The sequence below is a fragment of the Eschrichtius robustus genome, chromosome 4, assembly GCF_028021215.1.
Source record: "Eschrichtius robustus isolate mEscRob2 chromosome 4, mEscRob2.pri, whole genome shotgun sequence".
Lineage (NCBI taxonomy): Eukaryota > Metazoa > Chordata > Mammalia > Artiodactyla > Eschrichtiidae > Eschrichtius > Eschrichtius robustus.
This window is the reverse complement of record NC_090827.1, coordinates 152,481,336-152,501,170: the sequence shown is the minus strand read 5'-3', so window position 1 is coordinate 152,501,170 and position 19,835 is coordinate 152,481,336. Positions and strand designations below refer to the sequence as shown.

The 19,835-nt window shown below is 46.7% G+C and overlaps 1 protein-coding gene across 4 annotated transcripts in view; it reads left to right on the top strand.

The window, feature by feature from the left end:
- Positions 1 to 19,835, top strand: part of PCGF3 (polycomb group ring finger 3) — a 55,289-nt gene that overhangs the window by 31,127 nt on the left and 4,327 nt on the right. For all 4 annotated transcript variants that reach the window (XM_068543627.1, XM_068543630.1, XM_068543629.1 and 1 more), the window contains exons 8-10: positions 840 to 928; positions 9,520 to 9,657; positions 19,372 to 19,452. In XM_068543627.1, the coding sequence (XP_068399728.1) occupies positions 840 to 928; positions 9,520 to 9,657; positions 19,372 to 19,452 (308 nt within the window). The remainder of the gene's footprint in view (positions 1 to 839; positions 929 to 9,519; positions 9,658 to 19,371; positions 19,453 to 19,835) is intronic.

The window sequence follows — 19,835 nt, the reverse complement described above, 5'->3', positions numbered from 1 at the left end:
TGAGTCCCTCCCACTCCCCCCCCTCCCCGCCACACAGGTTCTTGACAGAGGTGTGGGCAGGTGTCAACGTCACTTGGTGCTGACAGTAGCAGGTGGTGCTGAGAAATGTCTCCGACCGAGGGGTTACGTGGTGGGCCAGCGAGAGGAAGCCTGAGGGGGTACCCGAAGGTGCCTGGAGGTGGGGGTGTGGAGGGAGCACGGGCATGCGGACGGCGGGCCTCCCAGGGCTCTTCTCCCGGCTTTGTCTGTTTTCTTGCAGAATGGCCAAACTCCACTTTGGCTTTGACCTAAAATTAATGGTGCTTTAGAATCTGTACATATCATAACAACTTATTTGAATCTTTGACGCCGTGGACCACACAGATTCCGAAGCCCCTTTAGTCCGCCGTGTGCATTTCTAACAATGTGAGCAGGAGGGAGGGGCTTGGCTGTCGGCCTGGGGAAGCGGGGGCTGCAGACTGTGTGAGCTCGGGGCCCCCGGGGAGGCGAGGCCAAGAGGCAGCTAGGGAGCCAGGAATCCCGCCTTTCCCTAGGTGGGGTCTTAACATTTAAAGCCGTGCCGGAACAGTGAGAGTTCGGGGATGGCTCGCTGCCTGGCGTAGTTGAGGCGCGAGGCGTCGGTGGTGCTGGGCTGGCGGGGCGCCTCTGCCCGGGCACGTGCCGCTGGCCCCGAGGGCGCAGCACGTAAAGCACCGTGGAGAGCAGCGCTCCCCCGACTCTCACGTGTGCAAACTCTTAATACCGTGGGTTTTTGTAGCGTTTGAGTGTACGGTAGAGTTAAAAAACGATGGTTTAACACTTTGGATTCATGACCCAGTATTTTCTGTTTTTGCTAAAAGGAGAAACCAAAGCGGATGACAGTTCGAACAAAGAAGCGGCCGAGGAAAAGCAGGAGGAGGACGGCGACTACCACAGGAGCGACGAGCAGGTGGGCGCGGCCTCGGCCCCCAGCCTCCCGCGGGCGCTTTCCCGTTGACAGAGGAGCAGGCCGAGCGCAGCAGGCAGTACACACGTTACAGTGTCGGCAGCTTTCTTAGTTTTTCCTTCCAGTTCCTTCCTTTGCTTATTACCTTTTTTCCTTTTTTTTGGCCATGCCACGTGGCTTGCGGGATCTTAGTTCCCCGACCAGGCCAGGCATCGAACCCGGGCCTTCGGCAGGGAGAGCACCAAATCCTAACCACTGGACTGCCAGGGAATTCCCATTTCCTTCTTTTTTTGAATTGCCAAAGTAACGCATACTCACTGTAGAACATTTTAGGTATAAAAAGTTTAAAGTTCAGCCTCCACCCCCCGTGGGTATCTTCAGCTCCCCCCGACCCCAACCCCGGGTTGTCATGTGGAGAATGTGGGGCAGGCATCTTCCATGCAAAATAAGGTGAGAAAAAAAAAAAAAAAAAAAAAAAATGTGAGAATGTAACCTTGAGGGCGCTATTCATATGTCACTTACTACCTTATCAGATTAGAAAAGGAAAACTAAATCATCACAGTGCTGCTGTAAGAGTTTGATAAAATCCCGTATCCATGTCTATGGATCTTTTTATTGGAGTACCTTGACTCGATAGCTACGGCCGTCGTCACACTTGATGATGGAACCGAGTTGTCTCATTAGTGTCAGAACAAGAAAATGTCCCTTCTCAGCCGTCACTCAGCATGAGTTGGGGGATCCAGCCCGAACAGTTAGGAGATGGGAGAACGTGAGCCGGGCGTGCCATGGCTCTCAGATTACTCGTCTTGTGACGTGGCACCTCGGACAGCGCAGGGAAACTGCTCGTTTGGGTGATGGGACCAGTGTGTCATACTCAGACGCTGTGGGCGGCCTTGTTCACATAACTAATAAAAACGCTGAGGCCGCCTAACGAGAAATGTGTGAGGCTGAAACAAAGACACGTTCTTCTTATGGAAGAACATAAGAGAAAGCTGAAGAGTTGGATGTTTCTGGATGGAAGGTTGATGTTAAGATGTGAGTTCTCCCCAGATTAATCTCAGTGGTTGTGATTTTAACCATTTATTATAAATAGGAATTTAACCAGCTGCTTCTGAGCCTCATGTGGGAGAGGAAAAGCTCGGGAATGGCCATGAAAACGTAGGGGTATTGGCTGTATCAGGGTATATATGTAGCATAGCTACCCACACACGTGTTTACACAGACAGACACCTCGGGAGACACTGTGGTTTGGTGCCAGACCACTGTAATAAAACAGGTTGTGGATTTTGGGGGTTTCCCAGTGCATATAAAAGTTATGTTTCCACTGTGCGGTAGTATATTTAGTGTGCAGTTTCGTCATGTCTAAAAAGCAACGTACGTTGCTTAATTAAAAGATATTTTATTGCTAAAAATTGGTAATCATCATCTGACAACGCAGGGCTGCCACAAACCTTCAGTTCATAAAAAAACACAGTATCTGCGAAGCACAATAAAGCAAGGTCTGCTTTTATCTACCTATCTATATATATATATTCTAGTCAGTATATATATATTTAATAAGTAAAACGTGTGTATGTGTACACTTATATTTATTAAAGACATAATTAAATAGTGTGGTTTGGGTATAAGAATGGAATAACGGAACCTTAATTTTCCAGTTTATATGCTTCTGTGTTGTTAAAACATTGCTACGAGCATCACAGGGGTAGAAGCACGTCTGTGTGGAATGCTGGGTGTGCTCAGATAACGTTTCACGTGAATGGAGAGAAGAATAAACACTGGGGTGAAGGGCACCCCTCTGGGGCCCGCGTGTCCCCTCTCCTGGGCTCTGACGAGTTACCTCTTGTTGGGCTTGGAGGCCCCGCCGGGATCTGGGGTCAGAGCCGCCGGCCCGGCCCCTCCAGGCACAGGGAGGGCCCTCTCGCTCAACCCCTGCTCCGTCAGTTTTTAACCTCCAGCGTCTGTGTTTATCGTTCCTAATTTTTCCCTTTTCTTTTTTACCCCGAACATGCCGAAGATTTGTCTCTTTGATCAGTTGCTTTCAAGAGCCAGCAGCCTGCCCGGGGGGCGGGCCCTGCTGTGTCGCTGTGGGGCGAGAGTCAGTGCCAGGCCGAGCGCCGCGCACCTGGTCTGTCACTGCTCTGAGCCGCGTGCTGTCACCAGGTGGCTTCCGGTAACCCGGACGTTCGTTTCCTCCGACGTTCCCCTTCCTCAGGAGCGCGCTGTTTCCCCCGTTCGGAGCTTGGCGGGATCTCTGTCCCTGGGAGGTCAGGGTTTCGGGAGCCCGTCTCTGCTACCATCCTGTGTCTGGCGTCCCACCTTCTCCTCCCACTCGGGGACCCCGCTCTCCGCGCTGCCTTCTGGGACCCTGAGCCCCCGGGCTTCAACTTCAGACCCCTTCACAGCTGTTCTTCTCTTTTTCAAATAAGTTGTTCTGTTGTTACTTTAGTTCCAGGACGCTCCTCCCGAGAGTCTGCCCCCTCCATCCTCCAGGGCAGCTGCAGGCCCGCCGGGCAGGGCCAGCTCCTTCCTCCTCCGCGGGTGCGGGGGGTGGGTTGCTGTTGATTACACAGGCAGTTTCGAGGGTGGGGTCGCCCCCCCCCCCACCTGCTGCCGTCACCCCGCCTCCTCTCTGGCATCAGGACCCTGTCGGCTTATCTGCTCCTGACTGTCCCGGTCCTGTTCCTTGCAGGACACTCTGTCCTTCCGGTGGCTTTGTCCACGGTGGGGCTCAAAGGGGGTCTGTTCAGCCGCCTGTTCGGCAGTGTCCCTGCCGCCCGCCCCGCGGCTCCCTTGGGAATCAGGTGTCCTGCCGCCAGGAGGGGGGCGCCCGGTCGGTTGGCGCCCGGCCTGCCCTCCCCCAGGACGTGCCACATGCTGCCCGCGAGGACCCCCGCCCCGTGGGGCTGAGGCGCCCTGGGGTCGGGACCGTCGGAGCCATGGGGCGGGGGCGCGCCAGGGGCTCCAGGCGTGGGGAGCAGAGGAGGGGAGAGGGTGGGCCGGGCCTGGAGCAGGGTGGTCAGACGAGGCCGGGGAGCAGGGCCTGCCAGGGAGGGAAGGGCCAGGCGTGTGGCACAGGGCGCCGAGCGCTCAGCCCGGGATGGGTTAGGAAGCAACCGCGGGACTTGCTGGGCTCTACAGAGACTGTTTACCGCGCAGGGTCCTGAATCTTCATGTTTATGACGTAGCCACAAACCACAGAGCCCGAGAACAGGTGTCTCTGTGCAGCTCCCTTTTCTCAGGTAAAATTATACTTTTGAGGTTTTTTGAGGTGCGTCATGTAGCCGCTTCCTGGAGGTGCCGTGTGACACGGAACAGCTGTAGGACCGGCAGTGTGTCCTGTGTCGCGTGCGTAGCACACGCCGCAGGATGAGGATTTCACTGTTCTGTCTGATGTTCTGAATACTCCAACCCTCGCGGACTCCTGGGTGCTGGTGCCAGGCTCCCCGGGCACGTCCTCCCCGCGCTGCCCACGCCAGACTCCCTGGTTCTGCGGGTCTGTTTCCTGACCACCTCCAGCTCCTGGGGAGGGGCTGCGGCTCTCTGGGTTCCTTTACATGCAGATCGCTTGTTGTGTTCATGGACCTGTGTGTTGGGTGTTTTGACCTTTTCTCAATCATTTTGCAGGAATTGGCCTACACCTTTTTCATGTGCATTTGTTTAGTTTTGGTATCAAGGTAGTAAGTCTCAGAGCTGGGGATAGGCTCTCTTTTCCCATTTTTATTCTCTAGGAAAGTTTGCATGAGATTAAGAGCATCAGTTTTGTTGAATGTTTTGGTTAAACTTCCTATATAAAGCCATCAGATCTTGGTTAATTCTTTTGGAGAGGGGTAGGAAGATTTTTAACTATCAGTACAAATTAAATTTCCTTAATGATTTTAATCCTACTCACATCTTCTGTTTCTTTTTTTAGTTCATTTGATCAGTTATATTTTTTCTAGGAAACTTTCTGCTCGGACTTAGGTTTTCAACGTTTGGGGCATGAAACGGTTCCTAGAGTTCTTTGCTTGTCTTCGGGCCTTGCCACCTGTGCCCCTATTTCTCCGTCTCTCTCCCTGGCGTCACAGCATGCCTCCCGCTTTCTTGGTCGTCGTTGCCAGAGGCTGAACCACGTTCTCTTCTGCCAGTCGTTCCTTCCTTCTGCTGTTTTCTGCATTCCCTCGTGTTCTTTCTCTCATTTCTTGAGTTGAATATTCATATAGTTTCCATTATACTATTTGGTTCTAAATATTTTGAAATGTTCATTGTGATTTCTTTTTGACCCACTAGTTATTTTTTAAAGCATGCATTGAAAATTTAGAACATCAAATCTTACTAAAAAGGTACAGTAATCAAGACGTTTGTTATAGGCGTTAAGGTAGACTTTTAAGTCAATAGAACCAATTCTGGAGTCTAGAAATAAGCCCTTAGATTTAGGGTCATTTGGTTTTCAGCACAGGTGCCACTGCCCTTCACTGGGGAAAGGATAGTGTCTTCTTCAAATGGTGCTGGGACAGTTGGAGAAAGGTTCATTTGTGCCTTGCCTCACACCACATACGAAAGTTAACTCAAAGTATAAAAGCTGGGGCTTCCCTGGTGGCGCAGTGGTTAGGAATCTGCCTGCCAATTGCAGGGCACACGGGTTCAAGCCCTAGTCCGGGAGGATCCCATGTGCCACAGGGCAGCTGGGCCCGTGCGCCACGACTACTGAGCCTGCACTCTAGAGCCCGCGAGCCACAGCTGCTGAGGCCCCTTGCCGCGGCTGCTGAAGCCCGCGCGCCTGGAGCCCGTGCTGCGCAACGGGAGCCACCGCAACGAGAAGCCCGCGCACTGCAGCCAGGACCCAACGCAGCCAAAGATGAAATAAATAAAATAAAATAAATAAATTGATTAAAAAATATATATAAGAGCTAAAACTTGAAAACTTTTATAGGAAAACATGAGAGAAACTGTTTAGGGCCTTGGGTTTAGGCCTGTAGTTCTCAGATCCAAAACCAAGAACACAACTCAGGAAATAAAACTGATCAGTTGACTTCATCAAGTTAAGAACTGCTGCTCTTGGGACTTGCCTGGCAGTCCAGTGGTTAGGACTCCACACTTCCACTGCAGGGTGTGTGGGTTTGATCCCTGATGGGGGAGCTAACATCCTGCACGCCGCATGGTGGGGCCAGAGAATAAGACAAATAGAACATGAAAGCAAGCAGCACTTCGAGAAAAGAAAAAAAAGAACTGCTGCTCTGGGGACTTCCCTGTGGTCCGATGGTTCGGACTCCGCGCTCTCACTGCCGAGGGCCCATGTTCAGTCCCTGGTCGGGACTAATGGCAGTGCCACCAAAAAAAGAAAAAAAAAAGAATTGCTGCTCTTCAAAAGACTCTATTAAGAAAATTTTAAAAGGCCACAGACTGGGAGAAAATATTGGCAAATCACATTTCTGAAAAGGACTTGTATCTATAATATATAACTCTTATAACTCAATAAGAAGATAAACAATCCAATTAAGAAATTGGCAAAAGATTTCAGTAGACATTTCACCAAAGAAGAATTACAAATGGTTAATAGTCACGTGAAATGATGTTCAACAACTTTAGTCATTAGGGAAATTCCAATTAAAAGCATAATGAAGTAGCATTTTACACTCACCAGGATGGCTACAGTCAAAAAGACAGCCACTAAGAGGCGTTGACGGGGATGTGGAGAAGTGGGAACTGGTCAGCGGTGCAAGGTGCTGCCGTGCACCTGAGTCTCACACAGCTTCACTGTGTGAGGAAAGTCAGACGGGAAGACTGCGTCTTGTATGATCCCATCTATCGCCCGTCCAGGAGAGGCCAGTCCACAGACACAGGCCAAGGGGTGGCCGCCTGGGGTGGGGCGGGGTTGACCGCCAAGGCTCCGAGAGTCTTTATGAGCTGATGGGACTGACCTCAGACTGGATGGTGGTGATGGCTGCCCAGCTCTCTAAATTTACTAAAAGTTACTGAATGGTATACTTAAAACAGATACATGTACATTATACCGCAGTGAAGCGATTCAAAAGTTACAAACATGCTTTATCTTGGTGCGTTTGAATAGGTAATACATTCATACAGTCCAGAGGTTAACACTGTGTGAAAGGTTTAAACGTGTCACAGTCCTGAGTTCCCCCACGCAGGTCACACTCTGTGGTCGCTCCTGCGTTCACACAAACTGAGCCTCCTCGTCGGGTGACACGCCCATACTTGGGGAGCCTGTGCCCTCTTTACCTGGTCAGCACCTCTGATGGGCACGAGGCCTCTCCGGCTGGGGTGCAGGAGTGCAGCCGGCGGCCCTGCCCGTGCACACGCGGCTACCGGTGCTGAGTTTAGGGTTCTGTGTGCGGTTGGTTGCTGCCGGGGTCTTGTGCCTGTTGCTTTGGGCCTGGACACAGACGCCCATCTGGTCCATGTGCCTGAGGCCGGCAGAATTCAGCATCCCTGACAGAGACTCTGAAATCCCCGCTGCGTTGGGGACTTTAGTTCTCATCATTCTGTCAACTTAAGTTTGTTACTAGGTGCATTCAATTTTAGAAATGTTTCCCATCCTTAGGGCATTTTTTCTTATGAAGAAATTTGTTTTATGTAATAATACAGGTCGGTCTGTTTTCTTTTTGGCTGATATTTGCCTGATATTTCAGTTTTTTTAACATCTTTCTTAAATGTGACACTTTTTACAGCAGAGAGCTGGGGTTTTTTTAAAAATCAAATCAGAAAATTTATTTAACTGGCAAGTTATTTTACATTTAGCACGATTGCTAGTAAAGTTGGGTTTATTTCTGCTTTAGTTTGTGCTTTCCATTTATATTTTTTATGCCCCCTCCCTTGAGTCTCTTCTGTAGAATTAATAAATTTTATTTAATCTCTTTTTTGCCTCTGATTAGCAGGTTATATGTCCTATTTTTATTATTTTAGTGCTAATGAAATTCTAAAATGAATGCATTTTTTAAAAGTCCAGAATTAATGAGTCTCTTCCTGTCCCTCCTAAACAGCACCAGAGCTTGCCTGCTGCCTGGGCACCTCCTAAACCCCAGCCAGTCTGTCCACTTCAGCCTTTTTCTTCCTGAGCTACATCTTCTCCTACTTATGTTCTGTTTTCGTTTGCAGATGACTTTATTCATTTCCACTCTGAATGATAATTTAGCTCTTCCTTCCTGTTGGCTCAGTGTCTGGGCTCAGTGGCGTGAGCGCCATCCCTGCCTGTGGGCCCACCTCTGTGGTTGCCCTGGGCCTTGGCCCACTGTGTTCTGAGGGGTCGCCATGTCTGTCTGGGTGCAGGTTTCCTCTTACTTCCTTTGTTTTGGGTTCTTTTGCTTCCTGAATTTGAGGACTTATGTCTTTCATCGTTTGGGGGGATCCTTAGTCATTATTTCTCAAATTTTGCCTTTCCCTTATTTTCTCTTCTATCCTCTGGAACTCTTGTGATGTATCTGTTAGACTCTTTGATCTGTCTTCACGTCTCTTACCTTTCTTTTGTTTTCTTATTTTAATTGATATCTTTGTCTCTATACTTCTTTTGGATAATTTGTTCAAATTGATCTTTCAGAAAATTGATCTGCCTTCAGCTGAGACTAATCTGTGATTTGACCATCCATTGAATTTTTAATTTACGTGAATAGGTTTTTTATTTTTAGAAGTTACATTTGGTTATCTTTTATACCTGCCTGTTCTTAATTCTTAGTGTGTTATGTTTTTAATTCCTTCTTTCGTACCTCTAGTAATTTTAGACATACATATTTCAGTTAATTCCTTTGTTAATTCTTTTGTCTGAATTTTTGGGGTCTGCTTGTGCCATTTTTTGTGGCTGTTGCTAGAGAATTACTTGCCCATGAGTGAGGTGAGGTGAGGTGTCTAAAGGTGGGACTTTCTCAACTGTGGCCAGGGCTGTCCCTCCTCAGCAGATTCCCTTCTGCATCTGCGAGGCACCACCTGATCCTAGAATCACTTTTACTTAGTTTGTTGTCTTGAAGTTCCTCGTCACACACTGAGTACTCTAATCCCACTGAACTCTTGATCTTCCAGAATAGAACTGTGAGCTTCAGACTTTGTGCCTTTGCTCAGAGTGCTCTGTTCTCTAGTGAGTTTGCTGTCTTCTCCAAGGCCGAGCGTAATGTGCCTCCTTTGTAGACCTTCCTCGGTGAAGGGTCCGTGGTGCCTGCCATGTGTGTGGCGTGTCTTTCCTTGTCATTCTGCAGAGCACTTAGCACAGCCTCTGGGGAGACGCGTGTGTGTCCCATCGGCCAGAAGCTTTTAGAACAGGATTCCAGTCTTTGTCGGTTTAACTCTGAGGCCAGCACATACTGCCACAATAAATAAATAATTCTCGGGTTTACTTTAAAGTACTGTGCTAATAAGACAGAATTAATAGTGTTAGATTTTTATTTCACAAAATGGCAAATAGTAAACAGATTTTAACACAGTGTATGTAAAATGATTAAAGTAAAATTCTTTTTCTACGGTGTTTAGGTCAAAACGGATTTATGATTTCAAAAAAGTCAGCACTCTTAGATTTAATGGAATCAGTAGATATCTAAGAAAGCCTCCAGTGAGTAGCCCAGTAGGATCCCCCTTGATGAGCTTGCCCAGCTGTGTCCTTTCTCTTGAAGGTGAGCATCTGTCTGGAATGCAACAGCAGCAAACTGCGGGGCTTGAAACGGAAATGGATCCGCTGCTCAGCCCAGGCCACAGTCCTGCACCTAAAGAAGTTCATTGCCAAAAAACTCAACCTCTCGTCTTTCAACGAGGTAAATAGAAACTATAACGAGTCACTTCTTATTTGTAAAAGTGATACTTCTGAAGTTCTTTGGGTTTGTTTGCTTTTTACGGTTCTGTTTGGACATTTTCAATCAGAAAAAAAAATCTGAATTTGTTTTGCCTACCCCCAGATAGTGTGATAGTAAATAGCGGTGAAGACAGTGGAGGCCCAGAGCCCACAAACACGGGAAGCCACTGTTAAGAGAAGAGGAAATGCCAAGGGGGCTACAACAAGATATGTTAAATATTTTCTTTTTTTTTTTTTTAATTAATTAATTTGTTTATTTTTGGCTGTGTTGGGTCTTTGTTGTCGCACGCGGGCTTCTCACCGCGATGGCTTCTCTTGCTGCGGAGCACGGGCTCTAGGCGCGCGGGCTTCAGTAGTTGCGGCACGTGGGCTCAGTAGTTGTGGCTTGCGGGCTCTAGAGCGCAGGCTCAGTAGTTGTGGCGCACGGGCTTAGTTGCTCCACGGCATGTGGGATCTTCCCGGACCAGGGCTCGAACCCGTGTTTCCTGCATTGGCAGGCGGATTCTTAACCACTGTGCCACCAGGGAAGCCCAAGATATGTTAAATATTTTCACCACAAAGAGAAGTTCTGCTCTTCAGTTTCACAAACGGATAGATGGGTGTATGGGGATGGATAGGACGGGTGGGTAGATAGAGAAGATACTTCCCAGTTCCGATAAATGCTGAGAATAAAGTAAAACGTGTGCCCTAGTGGTGCAGAGCAGGGCGATGCACAGAGGGGTGAGAGAGCACATCAGCTTAGGGGCCGTTGGGGAACCCTCCCGAGGGCGTTCACTTCTGCTCAGACATAAGCTGTCAGCAGGAGCTGGCTGTGTACCAACAAGTGTCAGAGGAGGCCCTGGGGGGGCCTTAAGCCGGGGGCTTGTGATGAGAACAGCCCTGAGGCTGTGAGGCAGGTGGGCTGCTGGGGTTCCGAGACGGAAGCAGGAGTGACCAGTTGAGGGGAGTCTGTGGCAGAAGTCCCAGGAGAGACGGGCCAGGGTAGTGTGGTAAGGATGGAGAAACGAGGCCGACTTCTGAGGTGGGCTGTAGAGAACAGTGGGTTGGACGTGGCCCCGCAAAGACGTGTGTCCACAGCCAACCCCGCAACCTGTAAGCATGGTCTTTGCCAGAAAAAGGGTGTTTTCAGATATACTGAAGTTAAGGATCTTGAGATGAAATAATCCTGGATTATCTGGGTTGCCCCTAAATTCAGTGACATGTGCCCTCACAAAAGTGAGGCAGAGGGAAATTCGAGACACGCACAGAGGAGAAGATGGTGTGAGGACAGAGACAAGAGATGGGGGCGATGCGGCCACAAGCCAATGGATGCCTGGAGCCCCCAGAAGCTGGAAGAGGCAGGAAGGATCCTCCCCTGGAGCCTCCAGACTGAGCACAGCCCGGCCGGCACCTTGATTTTGAACTTCTGGCCTCCACATCTGTGAGAAAATAAGTACCTGTTGTTTTAAGCCACCAGGTTTGTGGTACGTTGGCATACCTGCCGTGGGAAACCAAAACAGATTTCAATACCAGGAAGTGGAGTGCTGCTGTAGCAAATACCTAAAAATGTGGCGGTGCCACAGGTTGGAAGGTTGGAAGAATTTTGAGAAACATGATTTTTAAAAACCCTAACTGCCTTGAAGAGACTGTTGATATGAATATGGTCATTAAAGGTGACTCTGGTGATAGCCCAGAAGGAAGCGAGGAGCATGGTAGAGAGAGCACCCGTCATCTTTGAAGGTACATGTTACACAAACAGAGTGTTGGTAGAAATAGGAATATTAAAGATGCTACTGACGAGAGCTCAGAAGGGAAGAAGGAGCATAGTATTGGAAATGGTAAGAAAAGTGATTCTGGCTACACAGTGGCAGAAAACTGGCTGAGTTGTGTTCTACGGTGTGTGGAAAACAGAACTTGGAAGTGATGAACACGGATATTTAGCTGAGGACATTTTCAAGCGAAGTGCTGAAGACGTGGTCTGGTTTCTTCTTGCTGCCTGTAATAAAATGTCAGAGGAGAGAGATGAATTCAGGAAGGAACTGCTAAGCAAAAAGAAACCAGCACTTGATGATCTGGAAAATTCAGATGGCAATCTTTTTGCCTATCCAGATGGCAAAAAGATGGTAATATTAGGAGTTTGACTGTTAGAAAAACATGCTCTGGAGAGAAGGCCAAGTGTGTAGCTGTTCAGCCTTTTGCTAAAGGGATTAGTTGTTTGACTCATGGTGGCTCAGCCATCTCATGGGAGGAATAGAGAGGAGTTATCCAGGAAAGATCTGCAGAGCCTGGACCTCTGACACACATGGGAGACTCACAGGGTTTCTAAGAATGTGCTATCAGCAGAAACACCACCAACTCGTGCTGAAGGGGACAGAGACAGGAAGAAATGAGAGAAGGCTATCAGACTTCCAAAATTCTGCACGTGGGAAAGAGGCTGATAGAGCTGCTCAGCTGCCAAGGTGAGCTACCCCTAAAGAAAAAGGAAGAATGACTCCAAGGCAGAGCCTGGGGCCCAGAGGGTGAAGCCATCACAGGCCCAGAGAGCAGAACCTTGACCCACAGTGACGTGTTCTCAGGTCTTGAAACCTCATGGAATTTTCCCTGCTGGATTTCAAACTTTATCGAGACTAGTGATCCCTTATGCCTTCTAATGTGTCTCCCTTTTGGACTAGGAATATCTGTCCTGCCCCAGCCTTGTATTTGGAAAGCAGATAATGTGTTTTCTAGTTTCGCAGATCCACAGCTGGAAAGGAATTTGCCCCAGGAGGCATCATACCCAGAGTCTCACCCATACCTGATTCCTGTGATTTAGAAGATAAGATCAGGGACTTTGAGCTGATGGTGTGTAGATGAGATTTGGGGATTTGGAGTTGATGCTCGAGTAGATTGGGTCTCTTGGAGATGCTGGGGTTAGGTGAATGTGTTTTGCATGTGGGATGGATGTGGATTTTGTTGGGTCAGAAGGCAGACTGTAGTATGTTAAGTGGTGTAGGTTAAGTGGTGACCCAGCCAAAAGATATGTCTACTTCTAACCCCCAGAACATGTGAATATGACTTTAGTTGAAAAAAAGATTTTTGCAGACATGTAAAGAATCTTGGGATGAAGAGACCATCCTTTATTATCCAGGTGGGCCCTACATTCAATAACAAGTGTCCTTATAAGAGAAGGGCAGACACAAATTGTCTCAATAGATTTTAAAAGATACATATTATACAAAGTATCTTCTCAGACCACAATGGCATGAAGTTAGAAATCAATAACCAAAGGAAAACTGGAAAATTCACAGAATTGTGGAAATTAAGCAACACAGTTTTAAACAACCAACGGATCAAAGAAGAAATCAAAGAGAGATTAGAAAATACCTTAGAGGGCTTCCCTGGTGGCGCAGTGGTTGAGAATCTGCCTGCCAATGCAGGGGACACGGGTTCGAGCCCTGGTCTGGGAAGATCCCACGTGCCGCGGAGCAACTAAGCCCGTGAGCCACAATTACTGAGCCTGCGCGTCTGAAGCCTGTGCTCCGTAACAAGAGAGGCCGTGATAGTGAGAGGCCCGCGCACCGCGATGAAGAGTGGCTCCCACTTGCTGCAACTAGAGAAAGCCCTCGCACAGAAACGAAGACCCAACACAGCCATAAATAAATAATTAAATAATTAGAAAAAGAAAAAAAAAGAAAATACTTAGAGAAGAATGAAAACAAAAACACGACATACCAAAACTAATGGGATACAGTGAAAGCAGTGCTAAGGGGGAGATTTATAGCTATAAACACTTATGTTAAAGACAAGGAAGATCTCAAATCAACAACCTAAATTTACAACTTAGGGAACTAGAAAAAGAAGCGTAAGCTAAACCCAAAGCTAGCAGAAGGAAGAGAATAATAAAGATTAGAACAGAAATAAACAAAATAGGGAATAGAAAAACAATAGAGAAAATCAGTGGTTCTTCAAAAAGGTCAGCAATGTTGACAGACTTTTAGCTAGATGAACTAAGAAAGAAGACTCAAATTATGTAATCTGAAATGGAAGTAGGGACATCACTACTGATTCTTCAGAAATAGATTATAAGAGAGCACTGTGAACAATTGTATGCCAACAAATCGGATAACCAAATGAAATGGACAAATACCTAGAAACACAAAGCCTATCAAAACTAAATCACAAAGACATGGAAAATCTGAATAGACCTATAACTAATAAGAAGATTGAATCACTAATCAAAAATCTCCCAACAAAGAAAAGCCCTGGACCTGATGGCTTCACTGAATTCTACCAAACATTTAAAGAATTAATACCCATCCTTCTCAAACTTTTCCAAAAGGTCGAAGAGGAGGGAGCGCTTCCCAACTCATTTCATGAGGCCAGCATAACCCTGATAACAAAGCCAAATAAAGACACTACAAGAAAAGAAAACTACAGACCAATATCCCATATGCACATTGATGCAAATATCCTCAACAAAATGCTAACAAACATAATTCAGTATGTTAAAAGGTTTTTACACACCATGCCCAAGTGGGATTTCTTTCTGGAATGCAAGGATGGTTCAACATATGAAAATTGATTAATATAATATGCCACATCAACAGAGTGAAGGAAAAACCACACGATCATCTCAATTGATGCAGAAAAAGCATTTGACAAAATTCAATACCCTTTCATGATAAACACACTGAACAAACTAGAAATAGTAGCCATATATGAAAGTAAAATAAAATCCATATATGAAAAACCTGTTATGAATATCATACTCAGTGGTGAAAAAGTAAAAGCTTTTTCTCTAAGATAAGGAACAAGCCAAGGATGTCCACTTTTACCCTTTCTAGTCAACATAATACTGGGAATCGTAGCCAGAAAAATTAGACAAGAAAAAGAAATAAAACACATCCAAATTGGAAAAGAAGAATTTAAAACATTATCTCTGTTTGCAGATGATATGATTTTATATGTAGAAAACCCTAAAAATTCCACACGCAGAGACATGAAAAAAAACCTGTCAGAACTAATAAATTAATTCAGCAAGGTAGCAGAATACAAAGTCAACGGAAAAATCAGATGCATTATCTCAGTATCAAAAAAACAAACAACCCAATCCAAAAATGGACAGAAGATCTAAATAGACATTTCTCCAAAGAAGATATACAGATTGCCAACAAGTACGTGAAAGGATGCTCAACATCACTAATCATTAGAGAAATGCAAATCAAAACGACAATGAGGTATCACCTCACACCAGTCAGAATGGCCATCATCAAAAAATCTACAAACAATAAATGCTAGAGAGGGTGTGGAGAAAAGGGAACCCTCTCACACTGTTGGTGGGAATGTACATTGATGCAGCCACTATGGAGAACAGTATGGAGGTTCCTTAAAAAACTAAAAATAGAAGTACCATACGACTTAGCAGTCCCACTACCGGGCATATACCCTGAGAAAGCCATAATTCAAAAAGAGTCATGTACCACAATGTTCATTGCAGCACTATTTACAATAGCCAGGACATGGAAGCAACCTAAGTGTCCATGAACAGATGAATGGATAAAGAAGATGTGGCACATACATACCATGGAATATTATTCAGCCATAAAAAGAAACGAAATTGAGTTATTTGTAGTGAGGTGGATGGACCTAGAGTCTGTCATACAGAGTGAAGTAAGTCAGAAAGAGAAAAACAAATACGATATGCTAACACATGTAGATGGAATCTTTAAAAAAAAATGGTTCTGATGAACCTAGGGGCAGGACAGGAATAAAGACACAGACGTAGAGAATGGACTTGAGGACACGGGGAGGGGGAAGGGTAAGCTGGCACAAAGTGAGAGAGTGGCATGGACATATATATACTACCAAATGTAAAATAGATAGCTAGTGGGAAACAGTCTCATAGCACAGGGAGATCAGCTCAGTGCTTTGTGACCACCTAGAGGGGTGGGGTAGGGAGGGTGGGAGGGAGACGCAAGAGGGAGGAGATATGGGGATGTATGTATACGTATAGCTGATTCACTTTGTTGTAAAGCAGAAACTAACACACCATTGTAAAGCAATTATACTCCAATAAAGATGTTAAAAAAAAATCAGATGCATTTTTGTACATGAGCAATGAACAATCTGAAAAGGAAATGACAAAACTCATTTCATTTATGATAGCATCATAAAGAATAAAATACTTAGGAATTAACCAAGGAGGTGAAAGACTTGTACAATGAAAGTTACGAAAATTGCTGAAAGAAAGACAGGCACGTGGAAACACATCCCACATTCATGGATTGGAAGACTTAATATTGTTAAAATGTCAATATTACCCAAGTAATCTACAGATTCAATGCAATTCCTATCAAAATCCCAAAGATGTTTCTTGCAGGAAAAAAAAAAAAATCCATCCTAAATTTTTTATGGACTCTCAAGGGACCCAAATAGCCAAAACAGTCTTGAAAAAGAGCCAAACTGGAGGACTCAGAACTTACTATAAAGATAACACTAATCAAAACAGTGTGGTGTTGGCATAAAGACAAACAGACTAATGGAGCAGAATAGAGAGCTCAAAAATAAGCCCTCACATATGTGGTCAACTGACTTTTGACAAGGGTGCCAAGACCCTTCAGTGGGGGAAAGGACAGTCTTTTCAACAATTGGTGCTGAGAAAACTGGATATCCACATGCAAAATAATGGAGTTTGACCCTTACCTAATACAATATACAAAAATTAATTCAAGGGACTTCTCTGGTGGTCCAGTGATTAAGAGTCCGTGTTCCCAGTGCAGGGGGGCCGGGTTCGATCCCTAGTCAGGGAACTAGATCTCACATGCCGCAACTAAAGATACTTGCGTGCCGCAACGAAGATCCCACATGCCTCAACTAAGACCCAGCGCAGCCAAATAAGTAAATAAATACATATATATTTTAATTAACTCAAAATGTATCAGGGATATAAATGTAAAACCTAAAACAATAAAACTCTTAAAAGGCAACATAGGACCAAAACTTAATGACATTGGATTTGGCAGTGATTGCTTGGATAGAATACCCAAGGCACAGGCAACAAAAGAAAAAATAAGACAATTTGGACTTCCTTGAAATTAAAAAAAAAAAAAAAATTTGTACAGAATGGAAGAAAGTGTTTGCAAGTCATATTTCTGACAAGGAATTACTATCCAGAATATATAGACAGTTCCTAAAATTCAACACAAACTCAAACAACTTGAGTAGACATTTCTCCAAAGAAGATATACGAATGGCTGATAAGCACATGAAAACATGCTCAACATCACTAATCATAGGGGAGATGCAAATCAGAACTGTAATGAGACCCACCCCATACCCAGAAGGATGGCTACTGTAAAAAGTAAGTAAACAAGTGCTGGTGAGTCGGACGTGGAGAAATTGTAACCCTTGTGCACTGTTGATGGGATGTAAAATGGTGCAGCCGCTCTGGAAAACAGTACAGAGGTTTCTCAAAAAATTAAACATAGAACTACCATGGGCACCAACAATTCCACTTCTGGGTAATACCCCAAAGAATTGAAAACAGGATCCCAAGGAGATACTTGTACCATGTTCGTAGCAGCATCATGGACAGTAGGCAAAAGGTGGAAGCAACCCAAGTGTCCATCAATGGGTGATACATGAACAAAATGTGGTCCGTCCATACAATAGAACATTCAGCCTTAAACAGGAAGGAAATTCTGACACCTGCTACAGCATGGATGAACCTTGAGGACACTATGCTAAATGAAATAAGCTGGTCACAAAAGGACAAATACTGTCTGATTCCACTATACAAGGTCCCTAGAGTCATAATCATAAAGACAGAAGGTAGAATCAGGGTTTCCAGGGGCTGGGGACAGGGGGATGGGAAGTTATAATTGGGACAGAGTTACAGTTTTACAAGATGAAAAGTCTGTGGATGGATGTGGTGACAGTTGCACGTTATGAATGTATTTAATACCAATGAGCTGTGCACTTAAAAATGGTTAAGATGGTAAATTTTATGTGTATTTTACCACAATTTTTTTTAACAATAAAAAGGAATGAACTATCGATACCCACAGAGAAAAGGGTAGAGGGAGTTTTGAGACACAGAGTGGAAGGGCCACCTGAGGATGGAAGCAGAGGTTGGAGGGATGCAGCCACAGGTCAGGGAACCCTGGAGACTCCAGAGGGTGCGAGCCTGTGGGCTCCCAGACCGAACTCTGAGGCTGCGTTTCTGGAGTTACACGTCCCGAAGTTATGGTGTTTCCATGGCAGCCACAGGAGACACAGATGCCGGACCCTTCTTCCGTTGCCCTGAGGGAGAAGTTTAGCAGACCATCTGGGGACTTCCCTGGTGGTCCGGTGGTTAGGACTCAGCACTTTCACTGAGGTGGCCCGGGTTCAGTCCCTGGTCGTGAACTAAGATCCCGCAAGCCGTGCGGTGCTGCCAGAAAAAACTAGAAAATATAAAAATAAAAGACCATCAACAGCATTTGTCATCGGGGAAATGCAAATTAAAACAACAACAAGATCCCACTCCACACCTGTCAGAATGGCCACAATCCAGAGCACTGGCAACACGAATGCTCAGCAGCAGGAACCCTCCTCGCTGCTGGCGGGAGCGCAGGACGCTGCAGCCGCTTCGGAAGGCAGCTGGGTGGCTTCTCGCAAAGCTAAACCCCCTCTCACCATACGATTCAGCCATCAAGCCCCTTGGTACTTACCCAGAGGAGCTGAAAACTTAACGTCCACACAAAAACCTGCACGCAGATGTTTATAGCAGCTTTCATCATAGTTGTCAAAACTTGGAAACAGCTAAGGTGTCCTTCAGAAAGTGAACGGATACATAAACAGTGGTCCATCCAGACAGAGAAATATTACTCAGCACTACAAAGAAAGGAGCTATCAAACCACGAAAAGACATGGAGGAACCTTCAGTGCATATGACTGAGTGAAAGAAGCCAGTCTAGAAGGCTACCCACTGTGTGCTCCAGTTCTGTGACATTCTGGAAAAGGTAAAGCTGTGGAGATAGTGAAAGGATGAGTGGTTGCTGGGGGTTGACGGGGAGGGATGAACAGGCAGAGCCGAGGATTTTTTAGGGCAGGGAAACTACTCTGTGTGATGCTGTCATGGGGGACACACGTCGTCATACGTTTGTCCAAACCCCCAGAAGGCACAACAGGGAGCGTGAACCCTCATGTAAACTACAGGCTGTGGGTGGTGATGAGGGTCATCGGTTGTAACGAACGTTTTCATCGGGGATGTTGATGGTGGAGGAGGCTGTGAGGTGGGGGCAGGAGATACATGAGAACTCTGTACCTTCTGCCGAAATTTTGCTGCAAACCTAAAACCGCTCTAAAAACTCTTTTAAAACTGAGAACGAGAAAGCTGTGTGTGGAGCCCGTTACCTTTTTCCACTGAGGTGAAAGGGACAATCGTGACCAAGAGCGGACTGATGGTTGGGGGACAGCGTGCTCTTCAGTGAAGGCAGTCTGGGCGCCGAAGCCCCGTGACGGGGGCGCTGCCTCGTTGTGTGCGGACGGAGGCCCCCCGGTGCTCTGGGCCCTCTGGGGGGGATGGGCCTTCCAGGCGCTGCTTCCCACCTGTGCTGCCCCAGAAGGAGGGCAGGTGGCCCTTCAGCGACTGGCGTGACTGCTGCGGCACCAGAGACCACGGGTCCTGAGCGCCGAGCCCTTGGCCCCGCTGACCGAGGTCTTGTTCTCCCGCCAGCTGGACATTTTATGCAACGAGGAGATCCTTGGCAAGGACCACACGCTCAAATTCGTCGTTGTCACAAGGTGGAGATTCAAGGTGAGACTTTGACATGATACGTTGTATGTGATTTTCAGAATCTGCTCGGAACAGCAGCTGCTTTTGTGGGCACATTTGTTTTCTGGAGCTTAGGAATAACGACCAGACCAGGCACGGGGTTGTCGGGAACGCAGCCGTTCTGAAGTCATCGGCCTCAGAGTTGTGTGGTCGGGGAAGGCGTGGCCTCCAGGCCCTGACTCGCCCCACCCCTCCTGGTTGAGGTGACCGATGTCCTGGGAGGGAGTGGCCGCTGCAATCAGAGGACACGTCCCCTCGAGCCGCAGCGCCTCTCTCTGGAACAGGAGGCAGATGAGTGGGACCCCATCTTCAGGGGCTGCCTGGGAGCAGGGGAGAGACAGCCTGGCCGACACCCCCAGCTGGAG